Below are 16,095 nucleotides of genomic sequence, written 5' to 3'. Positions count from 1 at the left end.
TTTCTACGACCCAATATATAAAATTATCCTGTTTTCTTTATCATATGAGAAGCATATAATTTTTCTCACATGTTCAAAAAAACACATAACAATTTTATACATTGAATTTAATAAATTTATTTAAACCCAATTTAAAAAACACTTATGTCCAACATCGTACATACCCCAATACAATTTTGTCAGCTCGATCATCTTGCTTTATCACAAAAGTGGTTGGTGGCTATGACCTAAAAATAGCTTTTAATATAATAAAAAATGTAATTTAATTAGCACAAAATTTTTCAAATGATTTTTTTTTTTTTTTTTATCCGGTCTAATAATTTGGAATCTATTATTTGAGCATGTAAGATGTGCTCAAAAGACTGATATCAATTTAATAAATTGAATTAAAAGAATTTTTTCAAACTCAATTTGAAAGAAAATTTTGTCCATTTAATTATCAAAAAAAAAAAATATTACTGATTTGGGGATCATATAGTATAACCTTCTTTCCCTACGCTAACAACTATGGAGGGCATATCTTCAAGTTCCTTATTCACCAAAAGAAAGAACACATAAGAGTATGTACATCTTTTACTTAAGATTTTTTAATAGATGTAAGATTCAAATTGTGTTATTCACTCGAAATTCGATTATTTGAACCAAAACACCAATCATCATTAACTTTTTTTTTAAAAAAAAGAAAAAAGAAAAAAAGAAGAAGCAGAAGTTGTTAAAAGAGACAAAAAAACCATAACCACAAAAGAAGAAGAAAAACACGTGTAAAAAGGAAAAAGTGCAAACTCGTGTTCATTGTGTTTGTGTTTAAATGCTTGACCAGTTCACTTGTAATTTTGTCGTCTTCTTGTTCGATGAATCAATTGAACGCATGTGCGGGAATTGGTGCCTGTTGGAAGCTGCAGCCTGCAGTATTTATGAAAATAATAACTAAAAATCAAATAATTTTGCATAATCTCAAATCATTTTGCATTATTATTATTATTATTATTATTATTTTTTATAGTGCCGAAATCCGCAGTTTGCTTTCAAGCGTACTCCTTCCAGGTGGCTGCTCCTGCATATATGTTGCCTGCACAAGTCTAGGTATAAAAGGTTCAACGGTCTGTCCGGTCAAGTCAACAAAAAATACCTCTTATACCTAAGTCAATAAATTTTTTAGATGAGGGCACTTTGTGTAAAATAGCCCTTAGTGTTCTGTAGATAGGTGTGTTGTGTATTGGGCAGGGATTTTCAATGCCAACATACTTTTCATGTTACGACGATACGTGTCGTTCTTTGATTAGATTTCTTGTAATAGTTATTTGGGAGATGTTTACCAGCTCGACGAGGGAGTGTCCTTGTTCCTTCTCCTTACCAAGGGTTAGGCGTCATTAAATGCCTCAACATGCTTCTCCGACTAAAGAGGTGAATGAGGCATTCAATATTCCACTTAGTGAAAGTGAGGGGTGCCATTTGATAAAAAACATAAACAAGTGACAAATAAAGATTGCGGAATAATAAAATAGACAAAGGAATTTTATGTGGTTCGGTCTATGACCTACATCTACAGGGTAAAGCCCTAAGGCTACATTATGCTCATATTGCTTGAATGATTTACAATACAAATCATCCCTATTTATAGGGATATAGAGAGAATACAAAATGGTACGTAAAGAGAATATAATCAAATTAGAATTGAATGTATTCAAATCTGATTTGATTATAATCAATTACAATTAATGAGGATTAAATCAAATTCTACAATATATGGAAAGTACCGTAATATACGGTATCAATATATTCTCTAACATCCCCCTGCAAACTCAAAGTGGAAGATTCTAAAATCTTGAGTTTGATTTTTTTTTTTTTTTATGTCGGGTCAGATGTAACCCAGTTTGGAGAACATCTTTCTTCTTCTTCTTCTACATCTTTCTTCTTCTTCTTCTTCATCTTCCTTCTTCTGCTTCTTCTTCGTCTTCCTCCTCCTTCTTCTTCTTCGAGCCAACTGGGGGCTAAATGGGCATGGGCTTAAAATAAGACCACAAATGCCAAAATACAAATAATGGGCCAACTATGGGCCAAATATGAAAGCCAACGATGGGCTGAAATAGGCCTGGGTTTGAAACAATACCACAGGAGCCAAAAATGTGTAGGGCCAATTATGGGCTGAAATGAACATGGGTTGAAACAATACCACATGTCAAATAATATGGGCCAACTATGGGCCAGAGCCAACTATGGGCTGAAATAGGCCTTGGTTTGAAACAAAACCGCAAAGGCCAAATACAAATAATGGGCCAACAAAGGGCCAAAAACAATTTGGGCAACTTTGGCCTCTTTTAATGATTTTTTTTTTTTTTTCTTCTTTCTCTCTCTCCCCTTATTTTTTTTTTTCTTCATTCTCTTTCCTTTTTTTTTTTTTTTTCTTTATCTTTTGAAGGAGAAAACCACCGAACCGATCAGAAATCACACTGAATCGGTCCTAGAATGCACTGACCCGGACCTAAAAGGCAATGAACCGGTTTGAAAACTGGTAAACCGGACCAATAAGGCACTGAACAGAAAAAAATACCTGAACCGGATACAAAATACCAAACAAGAACCAGAATCTCCAGACCCGCACCAGAATCTTTACTGAGAGCTTCTACTGAGGGCTTGTTAGACTGGAGCACTGAGAAATCACGTCTCTCTCTGGGATCAGAACTGCCGGAACCACCAGAGGATGCCGATAGACTCCTTCAAAATTCTAACCAGAATATAGGCCACGCAACAAAGCCACAAACGATCTGAAACAAATTCCACCGGAGAAACGCCAATCAGCTGCCGCATATCCCAGCAGCCACACTCCGTCACAGTTACCCACAAGGACAAAATCGCACAGGCACGTACGGCAAGAATCGCACAAAATTGCACAAGAAGGCACAATATTGCACCCACAGATATCAAAAAAAAAAAAATGGTTTGTTTTGTTTCCAAAGGAGACACAGGCAAGCACTGGAATTTTTTTTTTTTTTTTTGAATAAAAAAGAACAACAATACAAAAAGAAAAGACATCTGCGGGAAAGGAGAATTTTTTATTGAACAGCAACATAGAAGACACAAGTGACATGGGTTGGAGGAAAGTTTATCTCCAACTCACGCACACCACTGATTGACAAAACAAAAGAAAGAGAAATAGAGAATGAAAAGAAAAGAAACAGAGGACATTGATCGAACAGAGGAATGATGAGAAAACTGAAATACAAGAAATTGGAAAAAAAAATAAATAAATAAACAAGAGAAATAAATCACAGGACCATTGGATCAAACACTAGCGTTAGCCTATAGCTCTGATACCATGATAGAAAACATAAACAAATGACAAATAAAGATTGCGGAATAATAAAATAGACAAAGGAATTTTACGTGGTTCGGTCTATGACCTACATCCACAGGGTAAAGCCCTAAGGCTACATTATGCTCATATTGCTTGAATGATTTACAATACAAATCATCCCTATTTATAGGGATATAGAGAGAATACAAAATGGTATGTAAAGAGAATATAATCAAATTAGAATTGAATGTATTCAAATCTGATTTGATTATAATCAATTACAATTAATGAGGATTAAATCAAATCCTACAATATATAGAAAGTACCGTAATATACGGTATCAATATATTCTCTAACACCATTGAAGTGGTGGACTTCTAGAGATTCTACTGATGTGATAATTGCTTTTTTTCATTTTCTCAGTAATGAGAATGATCGTGTGCAACACAGCTACTGTCCTTGTTGGGTACAGCCATTAAAATTGGCTGAAAAGCCTAGTTAAACTTGAATCAGCTACCCTCTAAAATGAGTTTTTTATATAGGCCCAATAAATTTGAACTGGACCAATAAATTCTACTTCTACAAGACGAGCAATAATCAAAAAATTCAAAATTGTATTGCATAATCTCACATGGAAAAAAAAAAAAAAAAAAAACTTTCATTTTCCTATTGGAATTGAAAAACAGAATTACTAGAGATGTTCTAAAATGCGTATTCTAAGCAAGATGAAAATATTTACATTATCTAGTTGGTGTCTGGTGATGCGTGTATTTTATTCCCGGTTTATAGTTTTACACAAATTAGGAGAAAACATTGCAATACGTTGGTTTCGTGCATTTTGTAGGCTATGCCTTAAAACTTCTTGAATTTCTATTGTGGCCTGTGTGGATCTTCTCGAGGTTGGTCATATTGGATCATTGTGGGGAGAGTCTAATTCTATGTAGGGCTCAACTGTCCGAATTTGTAGCTGAACAATTCAAAATTTATTTAGACAATTAGCTCTCCTATATAGACTATTTCACAATATTTATCCAAAATTATTAACCATTTGAACACGTAATTATTATGAAACCCCTAGATGGGTTGGAAATCTTTTGGGTTTTTTCGGCTAAATTTTTGTGCAACAAGTCCAATACTGCAAAGACCAACCAGGCTGCATCTGAGCCCATGGACGAGGTCTGAGGTCATATATCCAGCAGCAGTAATGAGATGGTTATGGACTCTACCATGATTGACGTTCTCTCGGCCCAGGTCTTCTTGGTTATATATAATATTAAATTTAATTATTTAATTTAATATTTTAACGGGCTCGTCACGTGTGAAATATTTAATACCTTTGTTCTAATTTTATACATAAATCCACTAACCCACGACCTTGCTTGCTCATTTCCTCAACGCCAAAACCACTTTCTGTTCTGCTGTTTTAACAAAAATCCATGGCCAAGAGAAGAACCACAAGATGTGGAGGAGGCCAGTTATGGAAGTAATGACCCTATCCTGCCATAAACGTTGCTGAGAGAATTAACACAATAGTTTGCTCACCATTCAAAACCCATTGAAAATAACAAAAGGGGGATTGGGAGTCGGGAAAATGAAGGCACAAAAAATGACCTTGTCCATATGCATTTGGCTCCGCTCATTTAAGGGCTGGAATGGGTTTTGGAGATGGGGAAACTCATCAAGCAAATCTGGATGGCCATCAAAAAGTATGGCGACCTGAAAATTGATAAAAACAAAACCACTAAAATCTAATAAAGCAAAAGATGCACAGCAACAAACAGAGCACAACATGTGTTTACCTCACTAAAGACCTCATTTATGTCCTTGCGCTCCTTCATGTAGCTACCCAAAATGTCTAGGAATGCTTTATAAACAGGTCTATAATTTCGAGAGCGTTGCTGTAGGAACAAAATTCATCATTAGATCACTAGGAACCAACATCAGCAGTTGGAACTCAACAGAAAAAACAACATTTCCCGGCCACCTTTATCTTGTTCCCAAAGCTGATAGCTTCTTCATATTCGGCCGTCTTCTTTGGGCGGAGGAGCTTCGTCGTCGTCAAGGATTATCTCATATCCCTTTAGCACGAGGGTGTTAAACCCAGAAATCAATTTGTTATGCACTTTAAATAATTCCTTCAGTACTGCTGCCGTGACATGATGAGTACATATTCTGCAAGAGCCAAAAACAATGGCATAATCTGTTTGTTAGAAAATATATTCTCCAATATAATTGTGATTGGATATGGGACTATATTCTCTAACACTGTTAGCTGTTGTTAGATGCAACGCTCCATTAATCAAAGACAGAAAACTTCATAGGTGCAATGCGTCTACATTTGAGCCTTAAAAATTCTAATAAACATGTCATATTTTTCCCTCTGGTCTCGAAACTTGTGCTTCACTTCCTGGAGGCTGGAGATAGTTGAAGGCATCAGTGGTTGTCAGTTTCAGGGAGGTACCGCCAAGACCACTGCATCCTCCTCCACCTGGGATTTGGGATTGCCCATCGCTTCACATCCAGAAAATAATTACAAATTTGAACAGTAATAGAATAACCATGCATGATCATCCCAAATGAATACATACAACATATTCATACTATGTGCTCTGTATGAGGGCACAAAATTTTATGATTCTCGGAAAAAATTTATTCCCAAAAACATCCAAGTTTCCATTTTTCTCAATTAACTTCAAAAAGTCTCCAACTTTCCTCGAAATAATATCCATTAGAACAAGCAGAACCCATTACAAGTCTCTCTTTCATCGCAAACCCAATGATTAGCTAAGTGAACTGACTCAGATTACAACCCCCATACGAATAAATTCAGCAAGTACCGTGATGAAAGAATCATCAAGAAAAAACATTAAAGAAGGAAATATAACATACATCATAAACACCAACTGACCAACATGACAAAGTACGCTGATCTAGACCGGCCACCCCGGCATGAAATACTTTCTAGCAACCCAAACTAAACTCAAGGAATCAAATTAATTATCGAGGGAAAAAGAAAGATAGAAAGAGAAGGAAACTTACGAGCCCTCAAGCGAAGAACCAAACGGCTGCTTAAGTTGAGAAGCGCCAGTGTAAACGTCATCTCCTAACCTCTTCATCCCAACCAAACGCAAACAAGTAATCCCCCACGCAATCACCAAAAAAAACAAAAAGAAGAAGCGATTTTTCGATATTCTAAGGGGAAACAAAAAAACTCGCTTCTCTTCTTGTGGGGGAGACAAGGGAAAGGTGTACAGGTGCTTTATCGCCTACAAAGAAGAACTCAACGGAGGTTGGGCTCATTGTGTTAAGTTTTGTGTAGTAGTGGCGGACTGGCGGCACTATGCTCGGCTCAATTTCGTCGACAGATTTGTACGTTGAAGTGGCCGAGAGAATTCAAATGACTTCGCAGATTTATTTATTTATTTATTTTTCTTATGTCAAATAAATTACTTCCCACGTTGGTTCAATGGATTGTTGGAGGAGGGTAAGTCCGACATTTTTTTTTGGCATAATTTGTGAAATTTAACATGAATTTAAAGGATTATATAGGGTTAAGAACTCTGAATCGTTTAATTAAATAAGTCAAGATTAGAGTTGACCTATATAGTCTTATACACATGCTTTGACTAGATACAAATCCGACACGCAACATAATGGCTTATAATTTCTTACATGACTCACAAACTTTATATAAACTAAATACATACTTAGTGAAACCAACATAAATTTAAAGGGTTAGGGTTGAGAAGTCTGAACCGTTTGATTAAATGAGTCAAGATTAAAGTTGACCTATATAGTCTTATACTCATGATTTGACACGATACAAATCCGACATGCAACATAATGGTTCACAATTTTTTACATAATTCGCAAACCATACATAAACTAAATACATAATTAGTGAAATTAACATATATCTAACATGAATTTAAAGGGTTAGGGTTGAGAAGTCTGAACCGTTTAATTAAATGAGTCGGGTTTAGAGTTGACCTATATAATCTTATACTCATGCTTTGACACGATACAAATCTGACACGGAACATAATGACTTGTAATTTTTGACATAATTCGCAAACCCGACATGAACTCAATTCATAATTAAAAGAATAGGGTTGAGAGGTTTAACTTATTTAATTAAATGGATCAGGTTATAATTGACTTATATTATCTTATATGCATGCCTCAACACGACCTTAACATAACATACGAACACGATTTGACACTCTAGATGAAAATCATGCTATATATCACCCCTCATATCGGCTATCGCCTCTTATCTTTTTAAAGTTTATATGACGTAATTTCTCACAATATTTGGTACATGAAAATTTATTTTTTTGTTAGGGACCACGCGATATAGACTAAACGGGAATGGGAGGGAGATGTGGACGTGGCATTACTCATAAATAGTGTCTAGGGAGTCATCCTCAAAGATTGTGTTTATCTATGTCTAATTATAACTATTTAAAATATATTTTAATTAGAGTAGCTACTCTGTAATAAAAATATCTATAATTAGGGTGGCTATTTGTAATACCCTAAAAATCATAATTTTAAATAATAATAAAAATAAATTACAATTTGCAATAACAATAGTTAACACATAATTAATTAACAAATAAACCCCAGGTTGAGAATACTGACTCAGAAGCATGTGATTTAGGTTGGGGCAATAATAATATAGTAGTGGGCCGACCATCTATGTTTGTGTAGTACTTCTAGTCAAGGAGAAGGTTTGTTTATAACCATTCACATTTTATAGAAATAAATGTCACCTTCATATTTTGAAGTTTCATAATTAACAGGGTAAGTTTCAAGTAAACTGTCACATAACAATCTATATTTTAATGATTGGTGTATAAAGAATTGTATATATTATTAAGTTTGAATTCAATTAATTTGTCTGTAATTTTTTTATTATTATTTATATTGTTTGCTATTCTTTTCTAGGATATTTTCGAAAAAAGATTTCTAAAATTAATTTATAATGAAAAACACACACATAACGTTGGGGACAGTTATAGGCTAGTTTAAAATAAAAACTGTATTATCCATAAAAACACTCTACGGAAGAGAGTACAAAAGCTGGATAAACAATTCATAGCACACTAAATTAAATAGATAAGCATGCCTTTTACTCCCGAGTCCCCGCCTCTATATATACAGTTACACATAACAGACAGATAATTACGTACTACAAAGAATTATTCAAAGCTTATGCAACACGTAGTGCCATAATGTTTGGAGTTTCAGCAATTTGTTTTTTTTTTTTTTTTTTTTTTTTTGATGATTGGTTGAGTGGGGTGGGGTGCTACCGTGCTAGTGCTACTGCTACTCTCGGTTGGTCTCGGGTCTCCTTTGGAGACTAACCAGAGAGTAGTAAGCGCCATTGGGCCCCTTGCCTAACAAAGATGAGTGGGTCCCCTTCTCCACGATCCTCCCTTTGTCCAACACAGCAATCATATCACAGTTTTGTATGGTGCTCAACCTGTGCGCCACCACCACGCTAGTCCTCCCCACCATCACGCGCTCCAGCGCGTCCTGCACCACCTTCTCCGACTGACTATCAAGCGCGCTGGTCGCCTCGTCCAGCAATAGCACCGACGGGTTTTTCAGTATGGCACGCCCTATGGCAATACGTTGCTTCTGTCCCCCAGATAGCTGCACTCCTCTGTCCCCGCACCACGTGTCGTACCCCTCCTTTAGGCCCGCGATGAAATCGTGAGCGTTGGCTAGTCTGGCAGCCTCAATGATCTCTGTTTCATCCACCTTATCGGACGCTCCATAGGCAATGTTCTGTCTTATGGTGCCAGCAAACAGTGCTGGCTCTTGGCTAACAAGAGCAATGTGCTTCCTTAATGACCTAAGGTGGAATGACCTTATATCTCGACCGTCGATTTTAACCGTGCCTTTGAGTGGGTCGTAGAATCTCTCAATTAACCCTATGATGGTTGATTTTCCGGACCCACTTTGACCCACCAGCGCTGTTGATTTCCCCGCTTCTATGTTGATCGAGAAGCCTTTGAAGATCATCACATCAGGCCTAGCTGGGTATGCAAAGTCAACGTCGCGAAGTTCTACGCGGCCTGTTATCTTCTCTGGCTGGTAACCTTCTGGGTCGTCGGGCTCAATTCTTGTGTACCTGTCCAGAACAGCAAAGACCGACCCAACAGCATCTGAGCCCTTGGCAAGGTCGGAGGTCATGCTTCCAGCGTCGGCAATGACACGGCCCGTGCTCACCAAGACCATGAAGGTCTCAAAAAGGGCTTTTGATGAGATATAACCTTTGGAGATAAGCTGGCCACCGTACCAGAAGTCTAAAGCCCAGGTGACAGTTGTGAGGCTTTGGGAAAAGCCAAGCCCAATTCCTGCATACCATGATTGATTAATGCTCTCTCGGCGTGGGCCTTCTTGGGCCTTTTCAAGCATTTTAAGGATTCGATCTTGGGAAGAGAAGGCCGTGACAGTCCGAAGGTTGGTAACAGCTTCAGCAGCGAGCTTGCTGCTTTCGTCTTGAGCTTTGATGGCCTTACTGGACATGTTTTTGAGTAGGACACGCCTAGTGTAGAAGCAGACTATGATGATCGGCTGGACGGCTATCATGACAATGGCGAGCCTCCATGCAATGACCAACCCCAGTGTGCAGGCTACAATTACAGCTGAGAAGGTTTGTACAAGGAGGGCCATTCTGTCACCCACCAAGGATCTCACCTGCAAAGTGGTTCTACTTTGTAAGATGACACATTCATTTCAAAATATATCTATGATCCCAGGGACAGAATCAGTAGGATTTTTCGTCGGGAGACGGGTTAAGCATGAATCAAAGACCATGCCTAATTTTTAAGTCCACTACATATATAAATATTTTAAGAAAGAATTTTAAAACCCTGTTCCCCGGATTCCCTCCCGGCCTTCTGGTGTTAAGTCTCCATCCGAGAAAGAGACTGCATGAGCTGTATTGGTGCCATAACACAACAATATATGTAATTTAACTATTCTAGGTCCACTCAAACCTCAGCTATGGGCCAGCTTATTAATTGCTTAAGATAGTGATGAGGGTGACAATCTTAGTTTAATGTTTCCTTTTGTGGACGCAGGTCTATGTTGCTACATGCTCTGACCTCAGCACTAGAATAAGATTTTTTTACAATCCCCCCTATAGAGCCAAATAGAAGAAGTTCAATCAGTAATATATAAGCAATTTAATTTTCCATGAAAACAACTATTGAACTAACTACTGAAGGCAAAAGCAGTTGGGATACTATGCAGTGAGTGGTCCTAATAGGAAAAAAACAACATCTTTAAGCAAAAGCGCGCTAGCTGTACGTGAAGACAAAACTTTGATGATAATTCTAAGTCCACTGTCAGCACTGTGAAGACAAAGCAACTAGCTCCCCTTAATGATAAGCAATTTTTTATCCGTCCATTACAAGATATATTCTTTCGTTTTAAATTATTTGTTAACGTCGTTAGAAAATGTTTTTTTTTTGTCGATTTTGAAAATAAAAAGGGTGTTTTCGAAACTAGTATCAAAAGAGATCGACCTATCAAAATGGGATGACCGATTAACTTTTAGAAAGTAGAAAAGAGTGCTACTTACCACACTGGCATCTTTGGCGAGTCTGGAGCAAATGGAACCGCTTGAATTCTCATCCTGATCAAACCACCCCACTTCAAAAGTGAGAATCTTGGAAAGCATCCTCTCTCTAATCCTCTTCGTCAAGTACTCCCCCATGTAAGCAAAATTATAATGCTGGAGGATATTAATCAGCAGCGAGAACACAGCCAACCCTAGAAAACAAAGCGAGTATATCCTTGTCTTGTCCTTGATCTCATCATGGCTTTTCAAGAAATAAACCGATATCATTGACCCCATTGCAAATGCATACACTGGCTGAACCGCACCAAACAATACAGCACCCAAACACCCTAAGCATGCTTGCTTCCACTCTGGGAGATTCAATGCTAACAATCTCCGAAATGATGGTACTGGGAACTTCTTCTCTTCTACGTCATCCTCCCCGGCAAATGAAACCCGGCTTGGCCCTAACGAGTTGGCAGAACTTGACCTACTCACCAGAGACAGCCTGCGACTGCTCGTGTTGTTGATGTCCATGTTTGATATAGAAGATGAATCGGCTTCTTCTGGGCCTTTTTGTTTCTCCGTCTGTTGAAGACGGACAAGGGAAGTGTAAAGACCGTCTTCATATCGGATCAACTCGTCGTGTGATCCTGTCTCCAAGATTTGGCCATTTTGGACGACAGCAATCAGGTCCGCATTTCGAATGGTGGACAAGCGGTGAGCAATGACAATGGTGGTGCGGCCGACGGAGGCCTTGTCAAGGGCTTCTTGGACAACTCGTTCGGATTCTGAGTCTAACGCGCTTGTGGCCTCGTCTAGGAGGAGGATTCTGGGTTTCTTGATTATTGCTCGCGCAATTGCGATCCTTTGCTTCTGTCCTCCCGACATTTGAACACCTCGCTCGCCAACCTATTAATTTGGACATGTTTCACAAACATTATTAATTAAACTAAAAGGGTCAAAATATAATTTTGGCTTCCAAAACATATGTCAGATTCTAATTTCCTCTTAAGTTTATCAAAATCATGCAAAGATTTACTTTTGAAAATGTTTAATTTAAATATGTGAATGACAATAATTAATATGGTTGATTTTTTTATTTTTTTTTACAAATTGGAGTCATTGGACCACATACAAATTTTACAAAATCAAATATATAAAAACATGTATTTTTTTTTTCCTTATAAAAACATGTAATTATTAGTTGAAAACTATAATTTAAATAGACAAATTGCGATCTTTAGACAATGATTTATGATACTAGAGTAGTGTTGTATATTACACTCTTATCTCACTTGGATTCAGTGGCAACGTTTATTTGTTATTGGATCAATCATTGTTATATATATATAATGACTAGTGGAAACTGTGACATCAGTCTAATGAGATAGAAAGTAAATAAAAAAAAAAACAAAAATATGTAGTTCAACGATGAAACTAAAATCTAATACACATTACAATGACTAAAATAAGTTTTTTCATCCGAAATTATGTCATACAAGGATCTTTTCGTTCGATTTACTAAAAAGGTTGTTTGGAAGACAAGGATTCATGTTAAAGGAAGTCCCCGGCCCTATGGTGTACTTTGCATAGAGTAATTGGATGCATTCCTACCCTCTCGATCAAGGCTAGCTGGCACCAATCAAGGCTAGGCTGCCACTTGTGAAAACCCCAAAAAAAAAAAAAAAAAAAAAAAAAAAACTTGTTTTCAAGCCTTTGAAAACAATTTTTTCGGTCATCCAGCAAATTTGTGATTTTAGAATTCTGATCCAAATTTGTTTTAAAAATAAAGAAAAATGAAATCGAAAACAAATTTCAAAACGCCACCAACCAAACAAGGCCTCAATATTTAACAATTGGGGGAATTGAAGCACCCGCCGGCCGCCGCTTTCTTTAATTTTTAAACTCTTTCAAGTTTCAACGCATATTCTGAAAAAGAAGTACATCGGAACTTGTCCGACATAGACGGCAAGTACATGCAAATTTACTTGTGACAAGGATGTGGCCGGAAAATAAAATATGTTACGTGACAAAATGGGACAAGTGCAGATAATACTTGGACAAAGTAGGATAAAATAATATTTGATGTTGGGAGAGAAGAGAGAGGCAGAGATGATTACCCAAAGAATCTTTGAGAGGTGGAAGAAATTAAAATGAATATATACGTAGTTGACTGTTAAGAGGGACAAGAAGAGAACGCTGATCACCTGGGTATCATATCCCTGGGGAAGCTGACATATGAAATTATGAGCATTAGATGCTCTGGCAGCCTCAAAAACCTCTTCCATGGTAGCATCCTCCTTTCCGAAAAGTATGTTCTCCGTAATGGTGGTTGCAAACAGTGCCGGCTCTTGGCTCACCAAACCCATCTGCGACCTTACCCACTTGAGCTGCAACTTGTCAATGGTAACCCCATCAAGAAGTATCTCTCCCGCAAGTGGGTCATAGAATCTTTGCAACAGTGATATAACTGTGGATTTTCCTGAGCCACTCCCGCCCACCAAGGCGACAGCCTTACCTGCTGGAATCTCCAAGCAGAAATCTTTGAAGATAATGCTCTCAGGTCTTGACGGGTATGCGAATTCGACGTGTTTGAATTCCACGTTGCCTGAGACATGCTCTAAAATCTCACCTTCCACGCTGTCGGAATCAATCTTGGGGACTCTTTTTATCACTTCCATTATACGATCCCCGGCTGAACTTGCTTCAGAGAAGTACTTCAAGTTGGATAAACCAGCACCTAACGCTCTGTTCAACACGAACAAGAAAAACAAATTAAGTATTAGCACTTAGTAATTAATTGGTTAATTATAAAATAATAATAATAATAAAAGAATAAAGCCACCCATTTTGAGATTCTTTTTAATGCAAATTATATGCTTACAATCCACCAACGGCAATGGACGCGCCAACAATGAAAACAGTGCCACCGCGGGCGCCATGGTACATGACCAGTCTGCTACCGTAATAACACATGAAAGACCAAATAGCAAAAACAACACCGTTGCTTCCGATGGCTAAGCCTTTAGCCAAGCCCTGCCTCAGCCCCAACTTCACCGACCCTTGCAGGGCTACAGAGAACGTTGCAATTGTCTTGCTTTCCCCAACAAAAGCATAAACGGTTCTGATGGAGGATATTGCCTGCTCCGCTATTGTACCGGCCTGATTATACTCTTCCCTGATCTTCCTAGCCAGTCCCATTAGGGTCCTCCCGTACATCAAACCAGGTATTACCAGAAGCACAATAAATGGAAACCCCACAACAGCTAGCCTCCATAGCAGTAAGAACGCTGCTATATAGCTTCCGATGAACATCGAAGCATTCATCAAAAAATTTGGGACCTGATCATTCGAAGCTAAAATCATTAAGTATTATAGCAGTAAAAGAACATGAAATTACAAAATTTATGTGGTTTAAATGACTGTTTTGGAAAATATTTAAAATTTGATTGAGGACCTTTTCGCTTATAACATCTTGGATTACGAGGCTATCGTTAGAGACGCTCGTGATAACCTCCGATGTGCTTGTCACATGCAAATCAAAGTAACCCACATCTTGCCGCAGCACTGCCTTCAAATATGTGGCTCTCATTCTTGCGGCCTGTCTCTCACCTGTTCTAGTCCAACAATACCCCTCTGGAAAAACAAAAACAATTTAATCTATGATAAGTTCTGGGAAAATATACAAAAAAGTAACAAAAAAAAAAAGTAACCATTATCACAGAGAAACCCACCTAGGAAACAAACTACGAATGACCCACAAGCCAAGTACATTAGAGCCACTGAATTCTGTCGTCCACAAAACCAAACCCAATTAGCTTTTGCTGGTGTAATTGTGTGCGTATGCACGGGTGCTTGTGTGTGTGTGTGAGAGAGATAGAGGTAGGTAGGGAGAGATACCTTGTTGATATTATGCGTAAAACTCTCTGTAAACGAAGCTGATGCATCGCCGATATTGTTCATCAACTTGCTACTGATATACAACACCAGCGGCGTAGAGAACCCATCGCCGACGGACCCAAGGAAGCCAAGAGCCATCAAACACATGTCTACACCATCCGCATGCATGAATATGGAGCTCATAGAACCCGTACTCTTCTTCACAACCACACTGCTTTTTTCCTGTCCCATTTTCCCACTCTTTCTCTGGAAACAAACAGTAGTAAGATTCCCAGACCACTTCCGGCGGTTGCTCTGCCCAGAAGGGTGTGTCCCTTACTTTCCCGGTAAGGAAGCCAATTAATAGGGGTCTTCTATTTATAGGTGTGCGAGTCTGAGGAAAAGCCAGAATTGGTGAAAGAAGAGGTGGTCAGCAAGTTAATCACATGTGGACATGTCTAGTGTTACTAAAATAAAACTGGATGAGCGAGACGATCGTGGTTGACTTTAATGCTCTCTGTAACAAGCGTCATTAATGACGATGAGTGGCTCTCTATGACCCACTACGACTACTGCACCAGCTAAAGCCTCCCTTTAAAATATTTGCCGGAATGTGCATGGTGGTTCCCGCACGCCGGTGGTTTCTTTCATGATTTGCAAGGGTAGTGCGTAAACTCTAAAATCTGTAAAATTTTGTAAAGGTTGAATGGCCTTACTCGCTTTTAAAAAATATGTTAAAAGAAGATAGTGTTCATGACTTACAAAGTTTTCAAATCAAAAAAATCTTAGCGATGTGACATTTTTGGCCAAATATGTTTTTGAATTGGAGGGAAAGGTTCAATAATGTAAGAAATCTGCTCTGATACCATGTAAAAATCAAATGGGTCTTACTCATTCTTAAAAGACGGCTTAAGAGAGAAGGGGTGTCCATGGCTTATAAAGTTTCAAGGTCAATAAAATCTTAGTTGTTAATACAGTTTCCGGTACGGTAACGTGTAACCTTGTAATTCGTTGTCGCTTTGTAATTCGCTTTCTTCGCCAAATCTGCAAAATAATAAACGGCCTACCGAACCCCTACTCCGATGCCTAAGTTAGTTTGGTATACAATTTTTTGGGGGTAGAATAAACTCAGAGATTATAGTGTAATTTTATACCTGAGGCAACAACGTATTTATAGGCACACAATTCTGAGATTATTATAGTGCTTTGATGTAGTTTCATTATGAGTCTGACCCTTAGATTGCATAGGATCAGACTTATCGTCTTGTGAGTCCAGTTTGAGTATGACACTTCTTGTTAGCTATTTTTAGATAAATAGCGTATATCTTATCACATATTT

General features: G+C 38.0%; 1 protein-coding gene and 1 long non-coding RNA gene across 2 annotated transcripts; both read right to left on the bottom strand.

Annotated features, from left to right (window-relative positions):
- Nucleotides 1–4,655: 4,655 nt before the first annotated feature.
- On the bottom strand, nucleotides 4,656–6,519 carry LOC133859773 (uncharacterized). Its single transcript, XR_009898801.1, has 5 exons — nucleotides 6,335–6,519; nucleotides 5,280–5,806; nucleotides 5,095–5,193; nucleotides 4,907–5,011; nucleotides 4,656–4,792 (listed from the first exon to the last, which is right to left on the bottom strand). It is a non-coding gene; the product is annotated as an uncharacterized LOC133859773 (long non-coding RNA).
- Nucleotides 6,520–8,321: 1,802 nt separating this feature from the next.
- On the bottom strand, nucleotides 8,322–15,120 carry LOC133859772 (ABC transporter B family member 15-like). Its single transcript, XM_062295301.1, has 7 exons — nucleotides 14,778–15,120; nucleotides 14,612–14,666; nucleotides 14,335–14,513; nucleotides 13,762–14,219; nucleotides 13,085–13,625; nucleotides 10,896–11,786; nucleotides 8,322–10,006 (listed from the first exon to the last, which is right to left on the bottom strand). Exons 1-7 carry the CDS (start codon nucleotides 15,006–15,008, stop codon nucleotides 8,627–8,629), a joined length of 3,735 nt encoding a protein of 1,244 aa, XP_062151285.1. The 5' UTR covers nucleotides 15,009–15,120; the 3' UTR covers nucleotides 8,322–8,626.
- Nucleotides 15,121–16,095: the final 975 nt, after the last annotated feature.

The sequence above is a fragment of the Alnus glutinosa genome, chromosome 2 (genome assembly GCF_958979055.1).
Source record: "Alnus glutinosa chromosome 2, dhAlnGlut1.1, whole genome shotgun sequence".
NCBI classification, from domain to species: Eukaryota; Viridiplantae; Streptophyta; class Magnoliopsida; order Fagales; family Betulaceae; genus Alnus; species Alnus glutinosa.
The sequence above is the reverse complement of the archived record's forward strand: the minus strand, read 5'-3'. Positions and strand labels throughout refer to the sequence as shown.

Excerpts from the sequence above, each read along its gene's own strand:
- LOC133859772 (XM_062295301.1), bottom strand. The coding sequence starts at position 15,008 with ATGGGACAGGAAAAAAGCAGTGTGGTTGTGAAGAAGAGTACGGGTTCT. Across the intron at positions 14,667-14,777 it reads TTACGCATAATATCAACAAG|AATTCAGTGGCTCTAATGTA; the intron begins GTATCTCTCCCT and ends TGTGGACGACAG. Across the intron at positions 14,220-14,334 it reads AAGATGTTATAAGCGAAAAG|GTCCCAAATTTTTTGATGAA; the intron begins GTCCTCAATCAA and ends TCGAATGATCAG.